At 31.1% G+C, this 17,841-nt stretch overlaps 4 protein-coding genes across 5 annotated transcripts; all 4 read right to left on the reverse strand.

The window, feature by feature from the left end:
• Positions 1–733: 733 nt before the first annotated feature.
• Positions 734–2,376, reverse strand: LOC101504295 (histidine-containing phosphotransfer protein 1). Of its 2 annotated transcripts, XM_004486026.4 has the most exons (7): positions 2,232–2,376; positions 2,028–2,091; positions 1,736–1,866; positions 1,561–1,629; positions 1,251–1,322; positions 1,080–1,152; positions 734–1,002 (listed from the first exon to the last, which is right to left on the reverse strand). In XM_004486026.4, exons 2-7 carry the CDS (start codon positions 2,085–2,087, stop codon positions 943–945), a joined length of 465 nt encoding a protein of 154 aa, XP_004486083.1. In that variant the 5' UTR covers positions 2,088–2,091; positions 2,232–2,376; the 3' UTR covers positions 734–942. The 2 variants fall into 2 exon arrangements, with proteins under 2 accessions (XP_004486083.1, XP_004486082.1); XM_004486025.4 differs by lacking the exon at positions 2,232–2,376 and having other exon boundaries at positions 2,028–2,203.
• A 2,954-nt stretch (positions 2,377–5,330) lies between these two features.
• LOC101504842 (probable prolyl 4-hydroxylase 4) lies at positions 5,331–9,747 on the reverse strand. Its single transcript, XM_004486027.4, has 6 exons — positions 9,505–9,747; positions 9,235–9,397; positions 8,329–8,386; positions 6,712–6,887; positions 6,049–6,124; positions 5,331–5,915 (listed from the first exon to the last, which is right to left on the reverse strand). Exons 1-6 carry the CDS (start codon positions 9,651–9,653, stop codon positions 5,620–5,622), a joined length of 918 nt encoding a protein of 305 aa, XP_004486084.1. The 5' UTR covers positions 9,654–9,747; the 3' UTR covers positions 5,331–5,619.
• A 1,061-nt stretch (positions 9,748–10,808) lies between these two features.
• On the reverse strand, positions 10,809–14,680 carry LOC101505157 (receptor-like cytosolic serine/threonine-protein kinase RBK2). The gene is made up of 9 exons (XM_004486028.4): positions 14,499–14,680; positions 14,200–14,306; positions 13,645–14,034; positions 13,126–13,377; positions 12,689–12,843; positions 12,472–12,551; positions 12,220–12,355; positions 11,824–11,973; positions 10,809–11,246 (listed from the first exon to the last, which is right to left on the reverse strand). Exons 1-9 carry the CDS (start codon positions 14,543–14,545, stop codon positions 11,043–11,045), a joined length of 1,521 nt encoding a protein of 506 aa, XP_004486085.1. The 5' UTR covers positions 14,546–14,680; the 3' UTR covers positions 10,809–11,042.
• Positions 14,681–15,893: 1,213 nt separating this feature from the next.
• LOC101505470 (uncharacterized protein At4g15545-like) lies at positions 15,894–17,811 on the reverse strand. The gene is made up of 7 exons (XM_012716902.3): positions 17,662–17,811; positions 17,510–17,566; positions 17,191–17,260; positions 16,728–17,066; positions 16,459–16,501; positions 16,225–16,303; positions 15,894–16,102 (listed from the first exon to the last, which is right to left on the reverse strand). Exons 2-7 carry the CDS (start codon positions 17,540–17,542, stop codon positions 16,010–16,012), a joined length of 657 nt encoding a protein of 218 aa, XP_012572356.1. The 5' UTR covers positions 17,543–17,566; positions 17,662–17,811; the 3' UTR covers positions 15,894–16,009.
• Between the last annotated feature and the right edge of the window lie 30 nt (positions 17,812–17,841).

The raw sequence follows: 17,841 nt of genomic DNA on the forward strand, positions 1-17,841 counted from the left end.
AAAGTAAGGATATAATTTCAGCATTTACTTCCTTATGTGATTTGGCTCCATTAAGTAGCACACAAAGGGACAATGCCACCCCATCATGATTTGTCTTCTAAAGAATCATATCTCCTCAAGATTCTTCTTATCTTGCAAACCAATTTAAAATTATTATTTTCCGTCCTTAATAGTTTCTTATAACAAAATAAAGTGACTTTACATCTCCATTAGCTTATACCACTTTAATGTTTTTCAACTAAGGGATGCTTACCAACTAATGACCTATAGGATGTTGCCACATAATGATATAGACATGTTTCAATAAACAACTTAATTAAACGCTTATAACATAATCACTTATCATATAAGTACTTATATTTAAATTATTTTTATGACAAAAGATAAAATAAATTAATATTGTTTTTGTACAAACTATTTTCACAAGTTACCCTAGAGAGTTTATGGCTTATGGACATGTATATATTGTTTTCAAAATCTCTCTCAAACAGTTTCACAAGTGTTTATGCTGAAAAAACTCAAATAAGTCAATTCAAACGCACCCTTACTTGTCTACCATATCTCCAATATTGTAACGGTTTCAACTAGTCTAGTATCAATTCAAGAAAGCCTAGTAGAAGGCTAACCTATCTTATTCTATGGAGAATGAATCCAAATGTTGGAGGTTCAAAGGATTGTTGTAACTACAAATTCTTATTCCTTTGGGAAGAGTGAAAAAGAGGCAAGTTCAATATTGGTGCCATTAACCTTGATTAAAGCATGTAAAAAGATTACAAATTATGAAAGTGTTTTCTTGTGAAGAAGAAGAAGGTACATTGGATGAAAACTTCTATCCACATAAAAATCCATACATTCACAAGAGACAACAGAGAAATAGAGTATCCTCAACAGAGAAGAGGATCACATTATCACAATACAAGCATCTCTACAAATTTCACTCACTTAGAAACTTAGTTCCATCATAGGGATCGAACCGCCAGCTGCCACTATCTGCTGCTCAAGCTGCAATAAGTATACACAAGAAATATAAATTGCAAATCCAGAAGTGTAATATAATGTTTCTTCATCTAGTAACTTACCCTCAATAAATTTTCAAGCTTATTCTTGACTAGGAAGTACTCTTGCTTCACTTGCTGCAAACATCTGAGGCAACTGCAGAAATTAGAAATTTTATATGATCAGTTGAGCCATGTTCAAGTAGCTGTTGCCGTCTAATTATGAAACAACTAGTCAGAAGATTAACAACTTACGCATCTATGTTTTGTTCCTCGCAGAAGTTGCGAAAAGCAATGCAGGAGTTTTTCACCCTCTGTGCACCTATGCTGTGCACCAAACATACAAATTCATCTCAGAAAACCAAAAAATAATACAGTAGCTTGGTTTAACAAGTGAAAAAGCATGATTAATCTGTTATGAGTTTCAGAAGAAAAAAAATGTTTAGGAAGCTACAAAATCATTGCAGGTAGAGGCCAAACATAGCTTAATGGCACAAAAAGTCCTATTGATTCAGATTCTATGGGTTTTTTAACATTTTAAGTTGTCTTTAGTAAAACTGCATACCTTGCACTGCTACCCTTAAATTGGTGAACATGAGCATCAACTTTTTTGAAGTCAACACTTTGCTGATCCCTGCACATGTAAAATCCCAACAACATTAAAATCATGCACTTGTGCTAATTCATTATACTCTCTAAAATAACCAACATGTAAGAAGGGTACTAGTAGTAGAACTCACAAAGAAAAGGAGAGATCTTTGAGAATCCTCTCAGAATCTTCAAAGAAAAGAGAAACCACTTCAACAACAAACTCAGGGTTATTCTCATCTTGTAGCTGCTGAAGTTGCAGAAATTGACCATCCAAAAACTCCTTTTCTCACCATATAAAAAAACAAAAAGAGCCACCAAATCAAAAATTGAAAACAAAACATTGTAACTAACATCAAATAATTGATCAAAAGCAAAAACAAGAAAAGAGACATCCTATAAGAGTCAAATGAAATACAGACAGTGTGTGTTTTGCGGTCTAACCTCGGTGAACAAGGATTTGATGTAGTCCACCCATTGTCTCCGCATCTGACCCACCTCCATGTTTCTGTAGAAACAAATAAGTTGTTATTGTTATGTCACGAATAACACAAGCAGTGAGTGACCCAGTAATGTTAGGGCCTTCAAGTATTGATTTTTGAGGGAAATAAATATAAGGGTCAATCAATAGAAGGAAGGGTATTATACCTTTGTTGGAATTGAAATAGAAAATGCGAAATTGAAGGTTGGAGGAGAGACCCACCCACGCTTTCTTTCTTTATTTTTATTCTTCTCTCTCTCTCTCTCTCTCTCTGAATTGGCGTTTTGCTTTGTTGTCTTCTTCTTTATATCGATCGATCACTTGTAAGAATTTGTTGTGTTGTGAACTACCACACCGTGGTCTCGCGTGGGGGAAGTAAATCCAATGCACCTACCCTCTCTTTTTAGAGACTAAGGTCTAAGCTTAGTGCTACTCCTTTTTACTTTTTTTTTTTCTTTCTAAAATGTATTTTTTTTCCCTCCAATTTTCGCAATTCAACATACTCTTATTTTGAAATAATCAATTTGAACTCTAAACTTTAATTTTTTTTTTTTCAAGAGTTTCAAGGGATTTTTTAAATATTTCATCTATTTGTTATTTAACTTTTTTCTAATAATGAAGTTTCAAAAAATTAATTAAAATAGAAAAGTATTTTAAGAAGTTTTTCTTAAAAATCATTTTTGAAAGATACATCTTTCAAAAAAGTGTTATTTTTATCATATTAAATTTTTTAATAATGAATATTTAAGTTATTGAATGTCAAAATTATTATTATTTTAATTGGTAACACATTATTATAAAATAACATATATTGTTTTTAAATAAATTCTCATAAAAATATTTTTAAAAATATAAAATCAAAATCGTTTTTTCAAAATTTTAAACAAACATCCTCAATTATAAAAAATTAGTCTATTTCATTAAACTCAACTTTCGTCACTAGATTATACTAATATATAAAATTATAATAAATTAGTTATCACATATTAAGAGATTTAAGTAAACTATTTATCCCATATAAAGAGATTTAAGTAAATTACTTGTCAAGGTAAAGTCACAAGTATTATAAGCTAAAAAGAATTGATATATAACAATTTTTATTAAAAGGATTAAATAACCATATAACGTAATTATTGAATTTATACTTGAAAATCGTAAAATATATTATTAAAATTGGGATTCTTTGTTTTTTATTTTTTTAATTTATCTCATGTAATCTCTATTTTCAAATCTCATCCCCTAACCAACTTTTCTCCATCTTCTAAAATTTTCAAAATCCTCCACTCTTTATATTTTAAGGGTTTAATCTTTCACTTCTTTTCCTCATACTTTTTTCATGAGAGGATCCTAATAATAGTTTAACTATTTATATTTGTTTAGTATGCAAATGTTAGTGTATATTAGTAGTTTTGTCAGTATTTTTCTTCTTAAGTGGAGTTTGAAATCTAGATCTTTAACACCTTAATTCAACCCTAAGCTGTAGTTTACTCAACCCCTTTAATTATTCTTGTGAATCCCCTCTAGTCTCTACTATTATCTATTGCATTAGACATTGGGAATAAGAAAGAAAACAAATGGAGATGAATAAAGAAGTAATTTTCTAGCTGTAGCATTGACATGCAAAATGCAATGCACTTATAGGACCAACAAAAATATTTTGGAACAAAAGCTAAGCAGCATCTAATTGGGACACAAGGACCACAAAATATGGGCATCTTTCTAATTTATCTGATTTGACAGGATTCTTTGTGATCCTTTTCCTTCGGCCTCTTGGGTCTTCCAAATTCCAGCCTCTCTATTATATGTACGCAGACAAAATGTCTCATTGAGATTTTGAAGGCTACGATAGCACCAAGTGTCCATATCAATAATTCAACCTTTGCTTTTGTATTTTTCTCTTATCATGTGGATAACGATTTTTCTCTTACCACTTTGTAGACTTCAATAACTTTTGAAGAGTTAACACACATTCCAAATACTCTTTTCTATTTTTCTCTTTGGTTGAAATTCTCACTTATCCCATCAAATTGTGTAGATTCATTTAAATTTATTAAAATTCATATAAATTTAATTAATAAAAAAATGTGTGTTAAAAAATGTATTGTTAACGTTATTCTAACTTTTTTTATAGTCTAAATATGATATTTTTAGGTTTATAGACATCTCAAAAAAATTTGACAATTGAATAAAAAGTCTAATCTAACTTAAATTTGTGGTAGACGAGATTGTAAGAGAGACGGCATGAACTATTCCAATTCTAATAATATATAGTGATGAAGACTTAAATTAAAACACCTAAAATATCTATTAATAATTTTATAAAAATATGCAGATATGAATCACTAAACTAATATCACTTATGATTTAATATTGTAAAGTGAATAATTTAGTAATATTATATAAAATCAACTGTTAATGATTTAACTTCTACGTAACGGTGATTATTTGGCGACTGACAAATATAGTTGCTTATAGTCTAGTGAGGGTGGGCATATCTTGGGCTCGTCACCGGCTTTTTTATTTACCATTTACTTGTTTTGACTCTCTTTCAATTAGTGATATCAGTTAAGTTTGCTTTTGGCAAAATAAAATGAATCAATGGTAATATTTTATACACATTTGTTACAAAATCATAAATATTAATTATTGAGGGGTGGTATAAGTTTTCATGTGCAGTGGCAAAAACTTAACCGGTTTAGTGGCACAGTTGTTACTATGTTTTTACCACCAAGGGTTCAAGTTTTAGCTAGAGTATTTCTGCACAAGAAAATACAAAAAATATTCAGGTAGGAGGAGTCAATATCCTCACAGCGATTATTTAGCATATCCTCACAGTTGATCACATAAAAATTTGATTTCAAATGAACTAATTCTATACAATTGATTTCACCTAAAAGTCAATTGAATATAATGTAATTTATTTTTAAAAACATTCATATAAAAGTGAGATATACCATAAATTTCAGATTATAAATCCATTGCAATGAACTTTAAATTCTAACTTCAAGTTACATTTAATTATGAAGGTAAAATTAATTCTATAAAAAAACATTTAAACATCTCAAAATTAATTATACGTGCTATAAAATCAAATTTGTCTCCTCAGAAACATTGGTTTCATTTTTCCTTCTCTTTGTTCAATATCTAACCATTAACCACAGGTCCACAACTAAACTTTTGATTTTGAATTTATATATCACATTCTCATTCCTCGAAAGCAACAAGTGACTGTTGTTACAAATTGATAAAACCGGAATGGAGGAAACTAAGGAAGAAATTGAGGGTATATTTTTTTTTTATGTCGTTTTACAAAGTAACCAATGAAAAAATTGTGAATAACACATCACCTACCGTTACAGCTTAACAACTAAAAAATTTACCTCTTGGAGTGTGACCATGACACTACAAAACACTATCAGAAGAGAGCTAAAAGATATATAATGAGACATAGAATAGAATACATTACAATCCACAACAACTAAAAAACATAATACAAAGGAAATTGGAAAATCCGCCAAAATCACCACTTGGAATTTGCAAAGCATAGTAACACTTCTAACATGTCTTGCAACTTTTCATACAGTAACCAGGAAGGCCTGAAGATCCAACCATATAGTCAGGATTTTTAGTGCATTCTCCAAGGGCAGCCCATTTCTCACAGCTTTCATGGTGATCAGTGCAGTCCCCTGCAGCTCCCACCTTCTTATCAAATGAGTCTACATGAATCCACTTCGTTGCTGACCATTTCTCACCTTCGATTACAGGGCATCCTGCATGGAGACTCAGTGTGTCGGGGATAGCATTTGGGTGGAGACTAAAGAAAAGAAGTGCATCTCCTCTTCGCGGTTTCACTATGATTTGTCCGGGGCAGGAAAGAAAGAGAAAGAAGATTATTGAACATAATTTGACTGGCAGCAAATGTGGAGTTCCAGAATAATACAGAAGAAAAACGATAAAGTTACTATATGTCCAGTAGTTGCCTACCTGCTACTCCTTTTTTGGCACACTCAGAGAGATCCTCACTTGTTTCAGAACTTCTTTGATGGGGAGAATCTTGTAACTAGCATTATAAAGACAACAAAGTTAGCAACAAGAAGGGAAAAGAAAGGCAGAAACAGTTTCCCTTGCCAAGAAATTCCCAACTATTTAGTATGCAATTCATATTGAAGAAAATAATGCATCTCCTCAACCTCTCCCTCATAAAAGATGAGTAGTGTTCTTAGTGTCCATCATTCACAAGTACAGTGAAAATATTTGAAAATGCGAAAAAGTGGTCCCAATCAAATACAAACTTGTCAACTTCTCCAATTTTTTTGCTTCGTCACTAGTCCAAAAATAGTTACTATCAGAATGATTATGACCAACTAAAAAAGATGAGAGATACTCCAGCATGAAGTCGTAAATACAATCCTCAGACAGACAGACAGGACAATTTGGCTCACTAAAAATTTGAATCATTCATACTGATAAATTCAGTTTGCACAGAAAATTACAGTAAGGATCCAAGCTAGAGACCTCAAGCCCATTTAAATAAATGCCAAAAAGAAAATAATTAATTGGAAAACTATAAAGGCAATGATTTACCAATATTGTATTTTTACTTCTATGTAAGTATGTGAGTCAATACTAATTAGATACTAGACAAACCTTTGCATCAGGGAACACTGTTTCACCGCCTCTGGTCACATTAGTGAGATACATGAGAACAGTGGCAATCCGGTGTCCACCTTTAGCTATATTAACTTTATCAGAAAAGTAATCATAATGTGGGTCATATTTCTGCCCGTGCTCATATCTTAATACTTGAATGGATTCGCCATTTTCTGAAATTCAATAATCAAATACCGTAAATAATTGGTTATTTCCTCCATGTTTTTTTTTTCTTCTTTTTTATGTATAGAGCAAGGGGAGGGTGGAGGGAAGAGAAGCTGGAAATGTATTTAACAGTTCATGAAATTAATTTTAATTTATGAAGATTTTGTTTTTGTGCATGATATTATGAAGATGGTTTGCATAAAATAACCAGTGAATAACAATTTAAGAGTAAACTACTCTTTGGGTCTCGAATGATACAAATACAATACTTCTTAATTTTGTATCCTGATGTATACGGTGCTTCTGGTGAATTTTCAAACACTTATGGAATGCTGCTTTTGCAATTAATGTTTGAAATTCAATTAAATATAACTAGTAGCCAATCAAATCAAATGCTTGATGAGTACTCTTAGAATTTGGTTTGGGTCTTATATAACCCTCACAAACCGGCTTGTAGGGTGAAAACAACCCACCACTTATAAACACTTTGTCAGACTTTATCTCATCTAATGTGGGACTCTTGACAAGTACCATACCCATGGAAAAACAAGGTACTAAAGTAATGCTTTCGAACTTTCCATATAACCAAAGTTCTTTGAAGTCAACATTGGAAGATATGAAATAGCTAAATTTAAACAAACCTAAGAATTCAAGTATTCAACTTAAAATCAAATTATCTTATATGGACTGGACATGTAATATAGGGCCTGTTTGAAAACTAAATTCAATGCTAAAAATGGAAAATTAGCATAGAAAATATTTTAAAGAAGTTGGTTTAAACCTTCAAAACTGACATTTAAGTAAATATGTACATAACATATATGATGTCATTAAATGCAATAGACAACAATAGTTTCCTTATTAAAAAAATTACGTGATAATAGCTTCCTTTTGTGTAGCTTCATTATTTAATTGGTACAAGTTCATAAGTGACTTTTTATTAGAAGCTTAGATGAATATAGAATTGCAATAACAATTCCAAACTTAGTCAAAATAAGTTTTCCTGATATGCAAATGGATGTGATAGATTGGGGACCTCTAATTTTCATTAATCATAGTAACTCTATAACCTAAAATTAGCATCACAGTTCCTTCCCGAATTCATTTGCCTCAGTCCTACTCAACAAGCAAACATCACCCGTGCCCTTGCCTAAAAGACTTCAATTTGAAGCCAAAGATGGCATTTACCAAAATGGGCAAGGGATGAGCACAGAATACCGAGAATAATGAGTTCACGTTCTCACTCTTTTAATCGTTTATGTTTCAGGCCAAAACAAAAGGTTTGTGTTTAAACCAGACATTAGAGAACAAGAAAAAGCAACAAAATTAGCAATACCACCAAAAGACAATCCAAATCACAGTATCCGATTTCACTAGGACAAATATATAAGCTCAGCAGCTTCTAGAAGGATATCAAAGATTTTAATCATGTCTTTATATATGCCATACCTTTTGGAAGAAAGGTCCATGATGAAATCTTATCCTCGATACCAGAAACAATGGCATCCTACATTATAACCAAACAGAGTAAGATAAAAAGTTCACATAATTCAAAAAGTACTATTATTTTTTGTATGAATAATAATAAAATTGATGCCATCAATCAACAAGAAAACAGAAAAATCGCCCCACCGTTTTGACACGACCAACCAAAACTCAGACAACTTACAAACTGTAATCCAAATATTCTCCCAAACATCTCATGTTATTCTTCTATAATATCCTTGTTCACAGCAGTGCTCTTTCACAAGAAGAGAAAACAAGAACTTGTGTCTAACATCACACAATTCACAACCAATGAAAGCAAAATTACACCTTCAAAACCAAACAGAAATCCCAAAACACAAAAACACCTACTTTTAAACAACTTCAAAACAAATAAAAAGGGTTAAAGCATAACTGTGCAGTTCATAGAACATCGAATTCTCATATTTTCTTTTTGCAAAATAAATAATTTCTCCATAGTTATATCCCCACACAGTACACACATAATAATAATTCAGGAATACGATTGATGTTGGATCTACATCTATCAATAACATAATTATGATAATAAAATGGGATTTTAAATAAATGTCAAGGCCTGCAATTGAGGCAGCATCAGATGCATTTGACTGTGACACCACAGCAACCTATGAAGCACAGATATTGGCACGAACACCTGACACAACCGACACTGGTACAGGAACTTTCACACAGGTGATAATTGGAGAAAATGATTAAATGAATGTAATCAATATCTCAGGTGCTACACCATTACCGTGAAAGCTATTTAATACAAATGATAGGTTATTAATTTGATAGTGATAATGAATTTTGCAAATATAGAAAGATAAGAAGGGAAATTAAAGCAACCTTGTTCTTAGCAATGAACATGCCAGAGCTTGTTCTGACTTCGCTTAACTTGCTGTGTCCAGACAAATTATCCGCCACCGCAGATCTCTTTAGCTCCGATTTCGCAATTGAAATCAAGTGGTCGCATTCCAAATCCGTCAAAAAACCGTCGTAAACGAAAGCTCTGCATCGCATTAAAGTCGTTATAATTTCATTAATAATCAAAATCATTATAATTATCATTAATTTCACTGCTAAATTTGAATTTGAGTTTTGTAGAGAGAAAGAGACCTTGGCTTCCACGAAATCTGTTTGACCTTAGTAGGATCGATGATCGCAGTAGAGGAACCTGCGTAGGAACCCAATGCTCCATCAAATTCGCAGATCGATAACAAAGATATTACTATTGCAAAATACCAAACCCTACAAATCAAACTCATTTCTATTTCCACTTTTCAATTTCTAACTAGATTCCAATTTGGATTATAAAGCTTATTCAACTTATTAATCTTTAACTTTTGTCTGGTCTAAACAGATACTATTAAAGAATGTTTGACTTTTTTTAAATACTTTATATTTTCATTTCATATTTCGCCATAGAACTTTTCAACTAGATGAAAGTGTAAATTCCCTTTTTAGTTTACTAGTCGAGTATCATCTTATTTATGTAAAAGACACTAAACAAAGTTTTCTATATAATATCTTTCTATGCTACATTTGTTGGATTGATTAGATATTTGCAAAAATTTGTGATATATTCCACTTTTTTTTTCTTCTAGAGATATTACACATTTTACCATACCACATAATACACTTTCTTAAGAATAATATAGATAATATCTTGATGATTTTTATTTTAGATTAAAAAAGTTTAGATGATGATTTTTATTTTAGATTAAAAAAGTTTAGATGAGTTGAGTTTCAGAGTTCATTGCAAACGGCAACAAAAGTTAATCCCACGTTCTTATAAAATATAAAAATTCTTTACCAACTATACCAAGCTTAATTGACTAATATATTAATATAAACTGTTGTAGTTTTAGAAGTAAGACTATAAAAGATTCTTAATAACTGCAGTACTTAAAAGTAGTTGTGTACGGTAATTAAATTCTCATCAAATAATTTAAAATATTGAATGAGGTTCACTCTATATATGTGTGAGATGTAAAGGATAAAACTTAGATGTCCATTGATACTATGCTAGACAGTAGACACAAAAACTGTCATTTTCACTTCACATATACAATGAAATAGCTTTACAATGCACCTGTTGATCTAGTTTTTAAATATTGTTTTGCATTTTTAGTGTTAATAAATAGTACCAAGAGTAGGGAAGTAACTGCATCTTACTTTTACCCTAAAATATATTGTCACATGTATGTAATAATTAAAACATAAAAGTAGTCTTTTCTATTGAATCAAAAAGGTAAATAATTGTGAAATTAAATATAAATCACTTGACAGAATTAAACGATTTCATGATTTTTTTTTTCTTTCATAAATACAACTGCTTATGGTTACAATTGAATCATTAAACAACTAGTTGAAGAAGGCATGTCTAGATGATAATAACCACTGTAACTCTTTAGATAAGATGGAAAATGGGAATCCCCATTTATGTATAAGGTTTAATTGGAGCTCACAAATTACACCCTAAACCATTTTTAATAAATATAAATCACATGCTACATGAACATAGGGCTCTTCAATGTTTTGGCCAACACTAAATCCACAAGTGGAATCAGCTCATAATCTACAAATAAATTTCACTTCCTTATAATGTAAGCTTATGTAGTTCTATGTATCGGAATCACAACACACCATAATATCTAATTTGGACTGTTTTCTTCTTTAATGTTAGAGTTACTGATGCCTAAAATAGTCTCCATATGTCGATCCCTGTCGCTCAAAAACTTTGTTGAGTTGTAATCTTCTGCATCAAATAGTTCTTCAGAGTATGTCCTATGAAGTTTTGATTTCTGTCCTTTCAAGGTTTTCAAGCATTCTTGTTCACCTCTTAGTATTTGTAGGACCTGCATTCAATCAGTGAAAAAATATATGCCCTATATCAATTGAGTATCTATAAGATTATTAACAATGTATTTAATAAGTTTTGCTGCTATGAATGATTCCTTCACATTTTATAGTTGTTTTGATACAATTAATATTATAGTAAGTATATATTTGGATACACAGTAACTCGCCTTTTTAAGGTATAGTTTAATGCTGACTGCATGCTGCCACCATGGAAAAATGATTTCCAAACACACACACTAAGTGTGCTTTTGATTTATAGAGAATAATATTAGAATTGATTTTGTCTTAGGTCATATGTGATTTTAGGAGAAATACGAGTGTTTGATTATTATCAGGCAATTTTTTTTTATTTTTTTTGCCTCCATACCTCGATTTCGACTAGAACCGATAAAAAACTGTTTTTGCATTAGATTGAAAATCTTACACTGAATTTTACATCCAATTTTCATTCAAAGTTATATGGAAAGATAAATCATTTTACTTCTTGTTCAAGTATCTTTCAAACCCTAGCAATCTAGTTCAACATCTTTTAAATTAAACTTCTCAAAATATGTCATATATAAAAGGACATACCTGACTCATTACTGGTCGTTGTATTGAGGATTGGTCTATACACATAGAAGCTGTTAAGATTACAAGTTTCATCTGCTCTCCATCATAAGCATCATCCAAAATTGGATCAACTAGCTCTTTGATGTTATTACTAGATAACAAAGGTTTTGCCTGCCACATTTATTTTCAATGGAGTAGATTAGAATTAACATTTTCAACATTAAGATAAATAATAATTACTATTTGTATTTGCAAGTATAATAGAGAAGACTTGTCCCGTAAGTACAACTCATATGATAGCTGCAACGACATTTCATATATTGGGACACGGATTTGAATCTGGGATCCTCCTCTTCTTCACAATTAGTGTGTGTGCTTTACGCCGCTAGGCTATTTAAGAAGAAAAAAAAGACTTACCCACATCACAAGACTTTTCTGTGAACTATCCAAAGCTTGTCTCCCAGTAATGAGCTCCAATAATAGCACACCATAAGCATATACATCAGTTTTTTCATCTACTATACCATGCAGGAAGAACTCAGGAGGAAGATAGCTGTTGTGACATCATAAAAAGAAAAAGGGTAAATAATAGGTGAAAGGAAGAAAAAAAAATATTGTAATTAATGAAAATGTGGAGAACTTGTGAAACTATTATTAAAAGATACAAACCCAAATGTGCCTTCCACTTTGGAGACAGTATGGTGAGTCCATTGATCAGGTAACCATTTTGCAAGCCCAAAATCAGATATCTAGTTTAAGATTGGAGTTCAAAAGTATAATAAGAAACTTAGATGACACAATTAAGATTGTTATATGATTTTGAACATAAGAAGTCCATAATAATGTATGTTTGATAAATAATCAGATTTGTAGGCATAAGAGGCACCTGAGGCTCAAAATCCTCTGAGAGAAGTATATTAGAAGCCTTGATATCTTTGTGAATAATCCTTCTTTGACATCCCTCATGCAGATAACGAAGACCCTCAGCAGTCCCCATAGCAATCTTAAATCTAAGGCTCCAATTCAGTTTCTCTCTAGGTCCTGAAATCCATAAAAGGAAAGATTGTGTGTTTAGTTATGCGGTGACAAAAATTGATTTTGAATAAATTGATTTTGTTGACTCAAATTAATTGTTAAAAATCAATTCTTGAGGCATAAGCTCCAGATTATAAATTCAAATTAGAATCAATTCTATTCGAACACATTTAATTTTCAAACATATTAAAATCAATTCTACACTTCTAGAATCAATTTTACCTTTTTACCTCATCCAAAAGTGAAACTATACATACATGGCATAGAAATAGAAATTTTGAAACATACCATAAAGTAAGGATGACAAGCTTCCATGAGGAGACAACTGAAGAACAAGAAACATTCCACCTTCAACACCATATCCAATCAATCTAGCAATATTGGGGTGGTCAACATGCACTATAATGCCAAGCTCAGACAAGAAATCTGCAGTCATTTCTTCTTGGCACCCTCTTGTCAACCTTTTAATGGCAACAAAGTTTCCATCTTCCAATTTTCCTAAGTAAACCTCAGCATAGCCTCCCTCTCCAATCAAATTATCTTCAAAAACAAATATAAAATAGCTTATAAGCCTAACAAACACGATATCAACTGGTATTGTTAAATAGCAGCATTATAAAGTTAAAGCACAGCAGAATTTGAACAAATCATTATTATTCCTCAATATGTTATTTATACAAAATATTGTCAAATAACAGCTATGCAAGCATCGTTGCATGACAGAATTTGAACAAACTGCTATTTTCTGCAATTGACGACATTGATGTCAACATGGAAAAAAAATATGTTTCTTCAAGATATTCATACCATGGCTAAAGTCATTGGTTGCAGCTTGAATCTCCGAGAGAGTAAAATTTTTCCATGAAGATTTGAAGCAGCAAAACTCAGAGTCAAAAGATGACTGTAGAGCTGGAGAATTGAGAGATGGAATGAGATCCTCCCTAATTCTTTTGCTTTTTCTTCTAGTAAGTTTTGGAACATTTTTCAACGGATGAAAAGTTTGAAAAGGCATTTGGGAACCCTTTTTGAGTAATTTAAAGAAACCACGCCACTGATTATTATTATTAAGATTTCCTCTTAAACCTGCTTGGCCCTCAGAATCAGAAGTACTTGCCCTTGAACTTGGTGTTTCAGATTCTTGACTTCTAGGAGAATACTCAGTTTGGCTTCCCTCTTCAATGTCTAAGTTTGCAAAATCTAATATGGTATTCAATTCAGCATTAATAGCACATTATATAAACTAGCATGCAGAAAGAAAGACACACTACGTAATGAATAACTAATGCTATACAATTAATTAGTGGAATTAACATAAAAAAATTTGAGAGAGAAAAGAGAAAATAATGGAGATTAATTTAGTACCAATACTAGAAAAAGAATCAGAAAATCCAGGTCGAGGTCGTCTGCCTTTTACAGAAGGACTCTCCTTTTTATCTACTTGTTTTTTTTCTGACTTGTGGACGTTATTGCTGCCATTATAATCACTATGTTAGCACACAATAAATATATATTTATTTATAATGTAGAATGAATGTGAAAGAATGTACATTGTCATAAATTCAAATAAATAAACAATATATATAATGATACGATACGACCCCGATAGCATAATAATAATAAGAAGAAGAACATAAGAAATGAGATTGAATTGAAAATAATACCTCGAGGAATGAGGTGGTTGTGGTTCTCCTCGTAATTCATCGCTCATGGTAGCAATGAGAAGGGGTAAGAGGAGAGTCCGAGAACCAAAAAAGGAAGCGTAGCCACGGGAATGACGCGCACAAGAATAGAGTTAGAAAGGAAAGACAATAACAAAATGAGAGATGGAGGAAATCAAACTTGTTAGTTAGCGGTTCGCATCATTTCTCTTTTTCCTGCCTTATTACTTGTTTCTACACACCGATTTTTTATGCCCAAATTACGCTATTCATTTTTTTACCTTCATTGCTATTCCTATTCTTATTACATTGCATTGTATTATTATATCAACAACAATAAGACCGTATAAAATACAATATCACGTGGAATTCTCTTTATCTATATACTATATATATGTTGATATTTCATGTGAATTCATCAGCATTTTTTAAAAGAAACATAGTATGTTTCTAGCTCAAATTATCTCTAACCGAACTATTTAGAGCTTCTCTTTTTATGATCCTTATGACAAAAAAATCTTAAAATTATACAATTTTATTGAAAAATATTGTTGTTTGATTTGGAAATTTTTTTAAAGTGAGATTAGATTTAAGGTGTAAACATTTATAAGCATATATAACAAATTAGATATACGCATCGAATAATTAAAGTGTAAAGACAAATTAAGATATGAAGTATGGAAAAGTGTATTTTTTCCGGATTAATTTTACGTGTATCAAATGGATACTTTTAAATTCAAGTAAAATTTAAAAAAGAAACTTAGAAATATTTTAATATATAATTTTAAAAAAAGATAAATATAACTAAATGGTAATTTTTTATAAAAGAATAAATTTACATATATATAGCCAAATATTAACATTAAAATTTACAAAAATATTTTTGGTAGAGGATTACAAAATATTTGTAATACGAAAAAATCAACATAATAAATTTTTTTAAAGTAACAAATGCCATAATGAATTCACATGTTTAATAAAATCCAGAAGAGCTGTGCTTTTACACTTTATGGTTTAGTTAATTTGAGCACTAATCAATAATCATTATGTAGACACCATACTAGTGTTTGCCACTCATAGGTCACAAAGTTTCAAATCCTACTGAAAACAAATGGAATGAGAAAGAAATATATTATATTATTTATTCCATATGTAGCCTTGGATGAACAAGTAGTGAAAATCTCCTAAAAGGACATTAATGAGAAGAAAAAAAAAAGTCAGTTCCTCAATTCAAAATTACAGTAATAGAAATTTAAAGAATATATAGTTTTTCACTAAATACTCCATTTTAAAATATAAATAAAAAATTATCAACAAAAATCGATGTATTTAATTTAAAATTTAAACTAAATAATCAATTTTCTTTGACTACTTTTTTTATATTTTAGGACGGAAGAGTAATAATTAATATGTAATTTCAATTTAAAAAATGATACTGAAGCAGGAGAAAAATCAGGTATTACAGGGTAGGAATAATTCTATGTGATTATTAAAGTTCCTCTATCTAAGATAAATTAATGAACATTGCGAGTAATCAATCCTTCAAATATAGTATAGAGATCTTTGTTTTCTGGCCCAAATATCTCATCAGCTTTCTTTAGTGTCTCCTGCAATTTTTCACACACAGAGAGGAAGCCAATTAAGTTCAATTCAGATATAATTAAATGTTACCATAACAAAAGTGGAGGAGAATTAAGCATTAGAGAGGGAAGCAAGCATGAATATTCACCTCTTTTGTTAGTTTATTGGAATTCAGTTCCTTAACATTTGCTAAAAATGCACCAAACTGCTCATAAGACAAACGGCTCCTAATAATGAATTAATTAATTAGCACTCAAAAGTTAAGTATCAAACTCAAACAAGTGTACATGCTATTATACTTAATCTTCATATTCAAATGAAAGAAACAACAGTAAGAGATGAGTGTTAAAATATACTATTTTTTAATAAACTTCTTTGTTACCTGACTTGGCGAAAGAACTCCTTTCCATCCACCCGAGTTCGCCCTAAGACAATTAAAAGAAATGCATGAAAATCTCTGCAGAACGAATCGATACAACAAGAACTGAATCTCAATAGATCGTGACACAGTAAGGTCAGTTTATTAGTTACAATATTATCAGTTTATTAGTTACAATATTACGCCGCGTATTTAAATAAAGTGATAATATAATTAAGTGGTGAAATTATATATATAGATATAGAAACAATGAATAGCATGCAGGAACTGACCCGTTTGTGAACCGGTGGCTGCATAGCTTGGCATTGATCCAGGAGTTGAGGAAAACATTGAAGAAGACCTGTCAATTGAAAGGGAAACCGCATGGCGCCTTGGAGATGCAGGTTTAGATGTTCTTGTTGGGGATACAGATGCTGAAACACTAGGAGGTGAACCAGGAGGAGTAAATCGAGGGGTTGTAGTTTGTGATGCTAAGAGAATGTTATGTGATGATGATGATACTTGAGATTTTCTACCATCAGATTCACGATCCTCTGCAGAATAATTTCCTGAATCAGAAGTGTAGGTTCGCATTGAAGAAGATCTAGAAGGTGGCAATGAAGCATCTTCATCTGCAATCAAATCACAAGTTAATTGGTAAATATTTCCTTTCCATCAAATTCAAACACTAGCAAAGGGTTTATGTGAGCAATTATATCAATATTGTTGTTAGAGTGATCAAAGGGTTGAAAGTACCTCCAAGCTGCGATGTGGAAGTGATACTTGGCTGACTATGTAACCTAGCTGCAATTTTGGGTGATCCTCCCTGCACCAAACACCATTACATGCCAAATGTTACTTCAAGCTACCGAATAAATTAAAAATCACTGCCAAATGTAAATGTTTTGTATAATCTTTTAACATTTTATCATACTATAAAAGATGACGCCGACATTAAATAATTAAAAATATTCTCCATTATTAAAAGATTATATTCAGACATAGTCTTATCCTATTCAGAATGTACCGATGAACATTACTAAAAATAATAATAATAATAATAATAACAACGTACGGATTTTTCATCGTCCTCTTGAAGTGATTGCATAAGCGCCTTTCTGAAAACCTCCAACTGCATGCATATTTTTCATATTAAAATTAATCCTAACTACAACAATTATTAATGAACCACGTAATAATTTGACTAGAAAATCCAATAATTTGCACCTTGGAGACATCTCTACTGAGCTTCCTCACTGTGTTGGAAAGCGAAGAATTCTGTTTCACTAAGCTCTCCTATAATTTTAAAATAATAAATAATCTATAATTTCAACCAAAACAAATTAAAATTGGAGGAAAAAATATACTCGGGCAAATTGAACCGGGTTTATTTTAAGAAGCGGTTCA

Source organism: Cicer arietinum, chromosome 1 (assembly GCF_000331145.2).
Source record: "Cicer arietinum cultivar CDC Frontier isolate Library 1 chromosome 1, Cicar.CDCFrontier_v2.0, whole genome shotgun sequence".
Classification (NCBI taxonomy): domain Eukaryota; kingdom Viridiplantae; phylum Streptophyta; class Magnoliopsida; order Fabales; family Fabaceae; genus Cicer; species Cicer arietinum.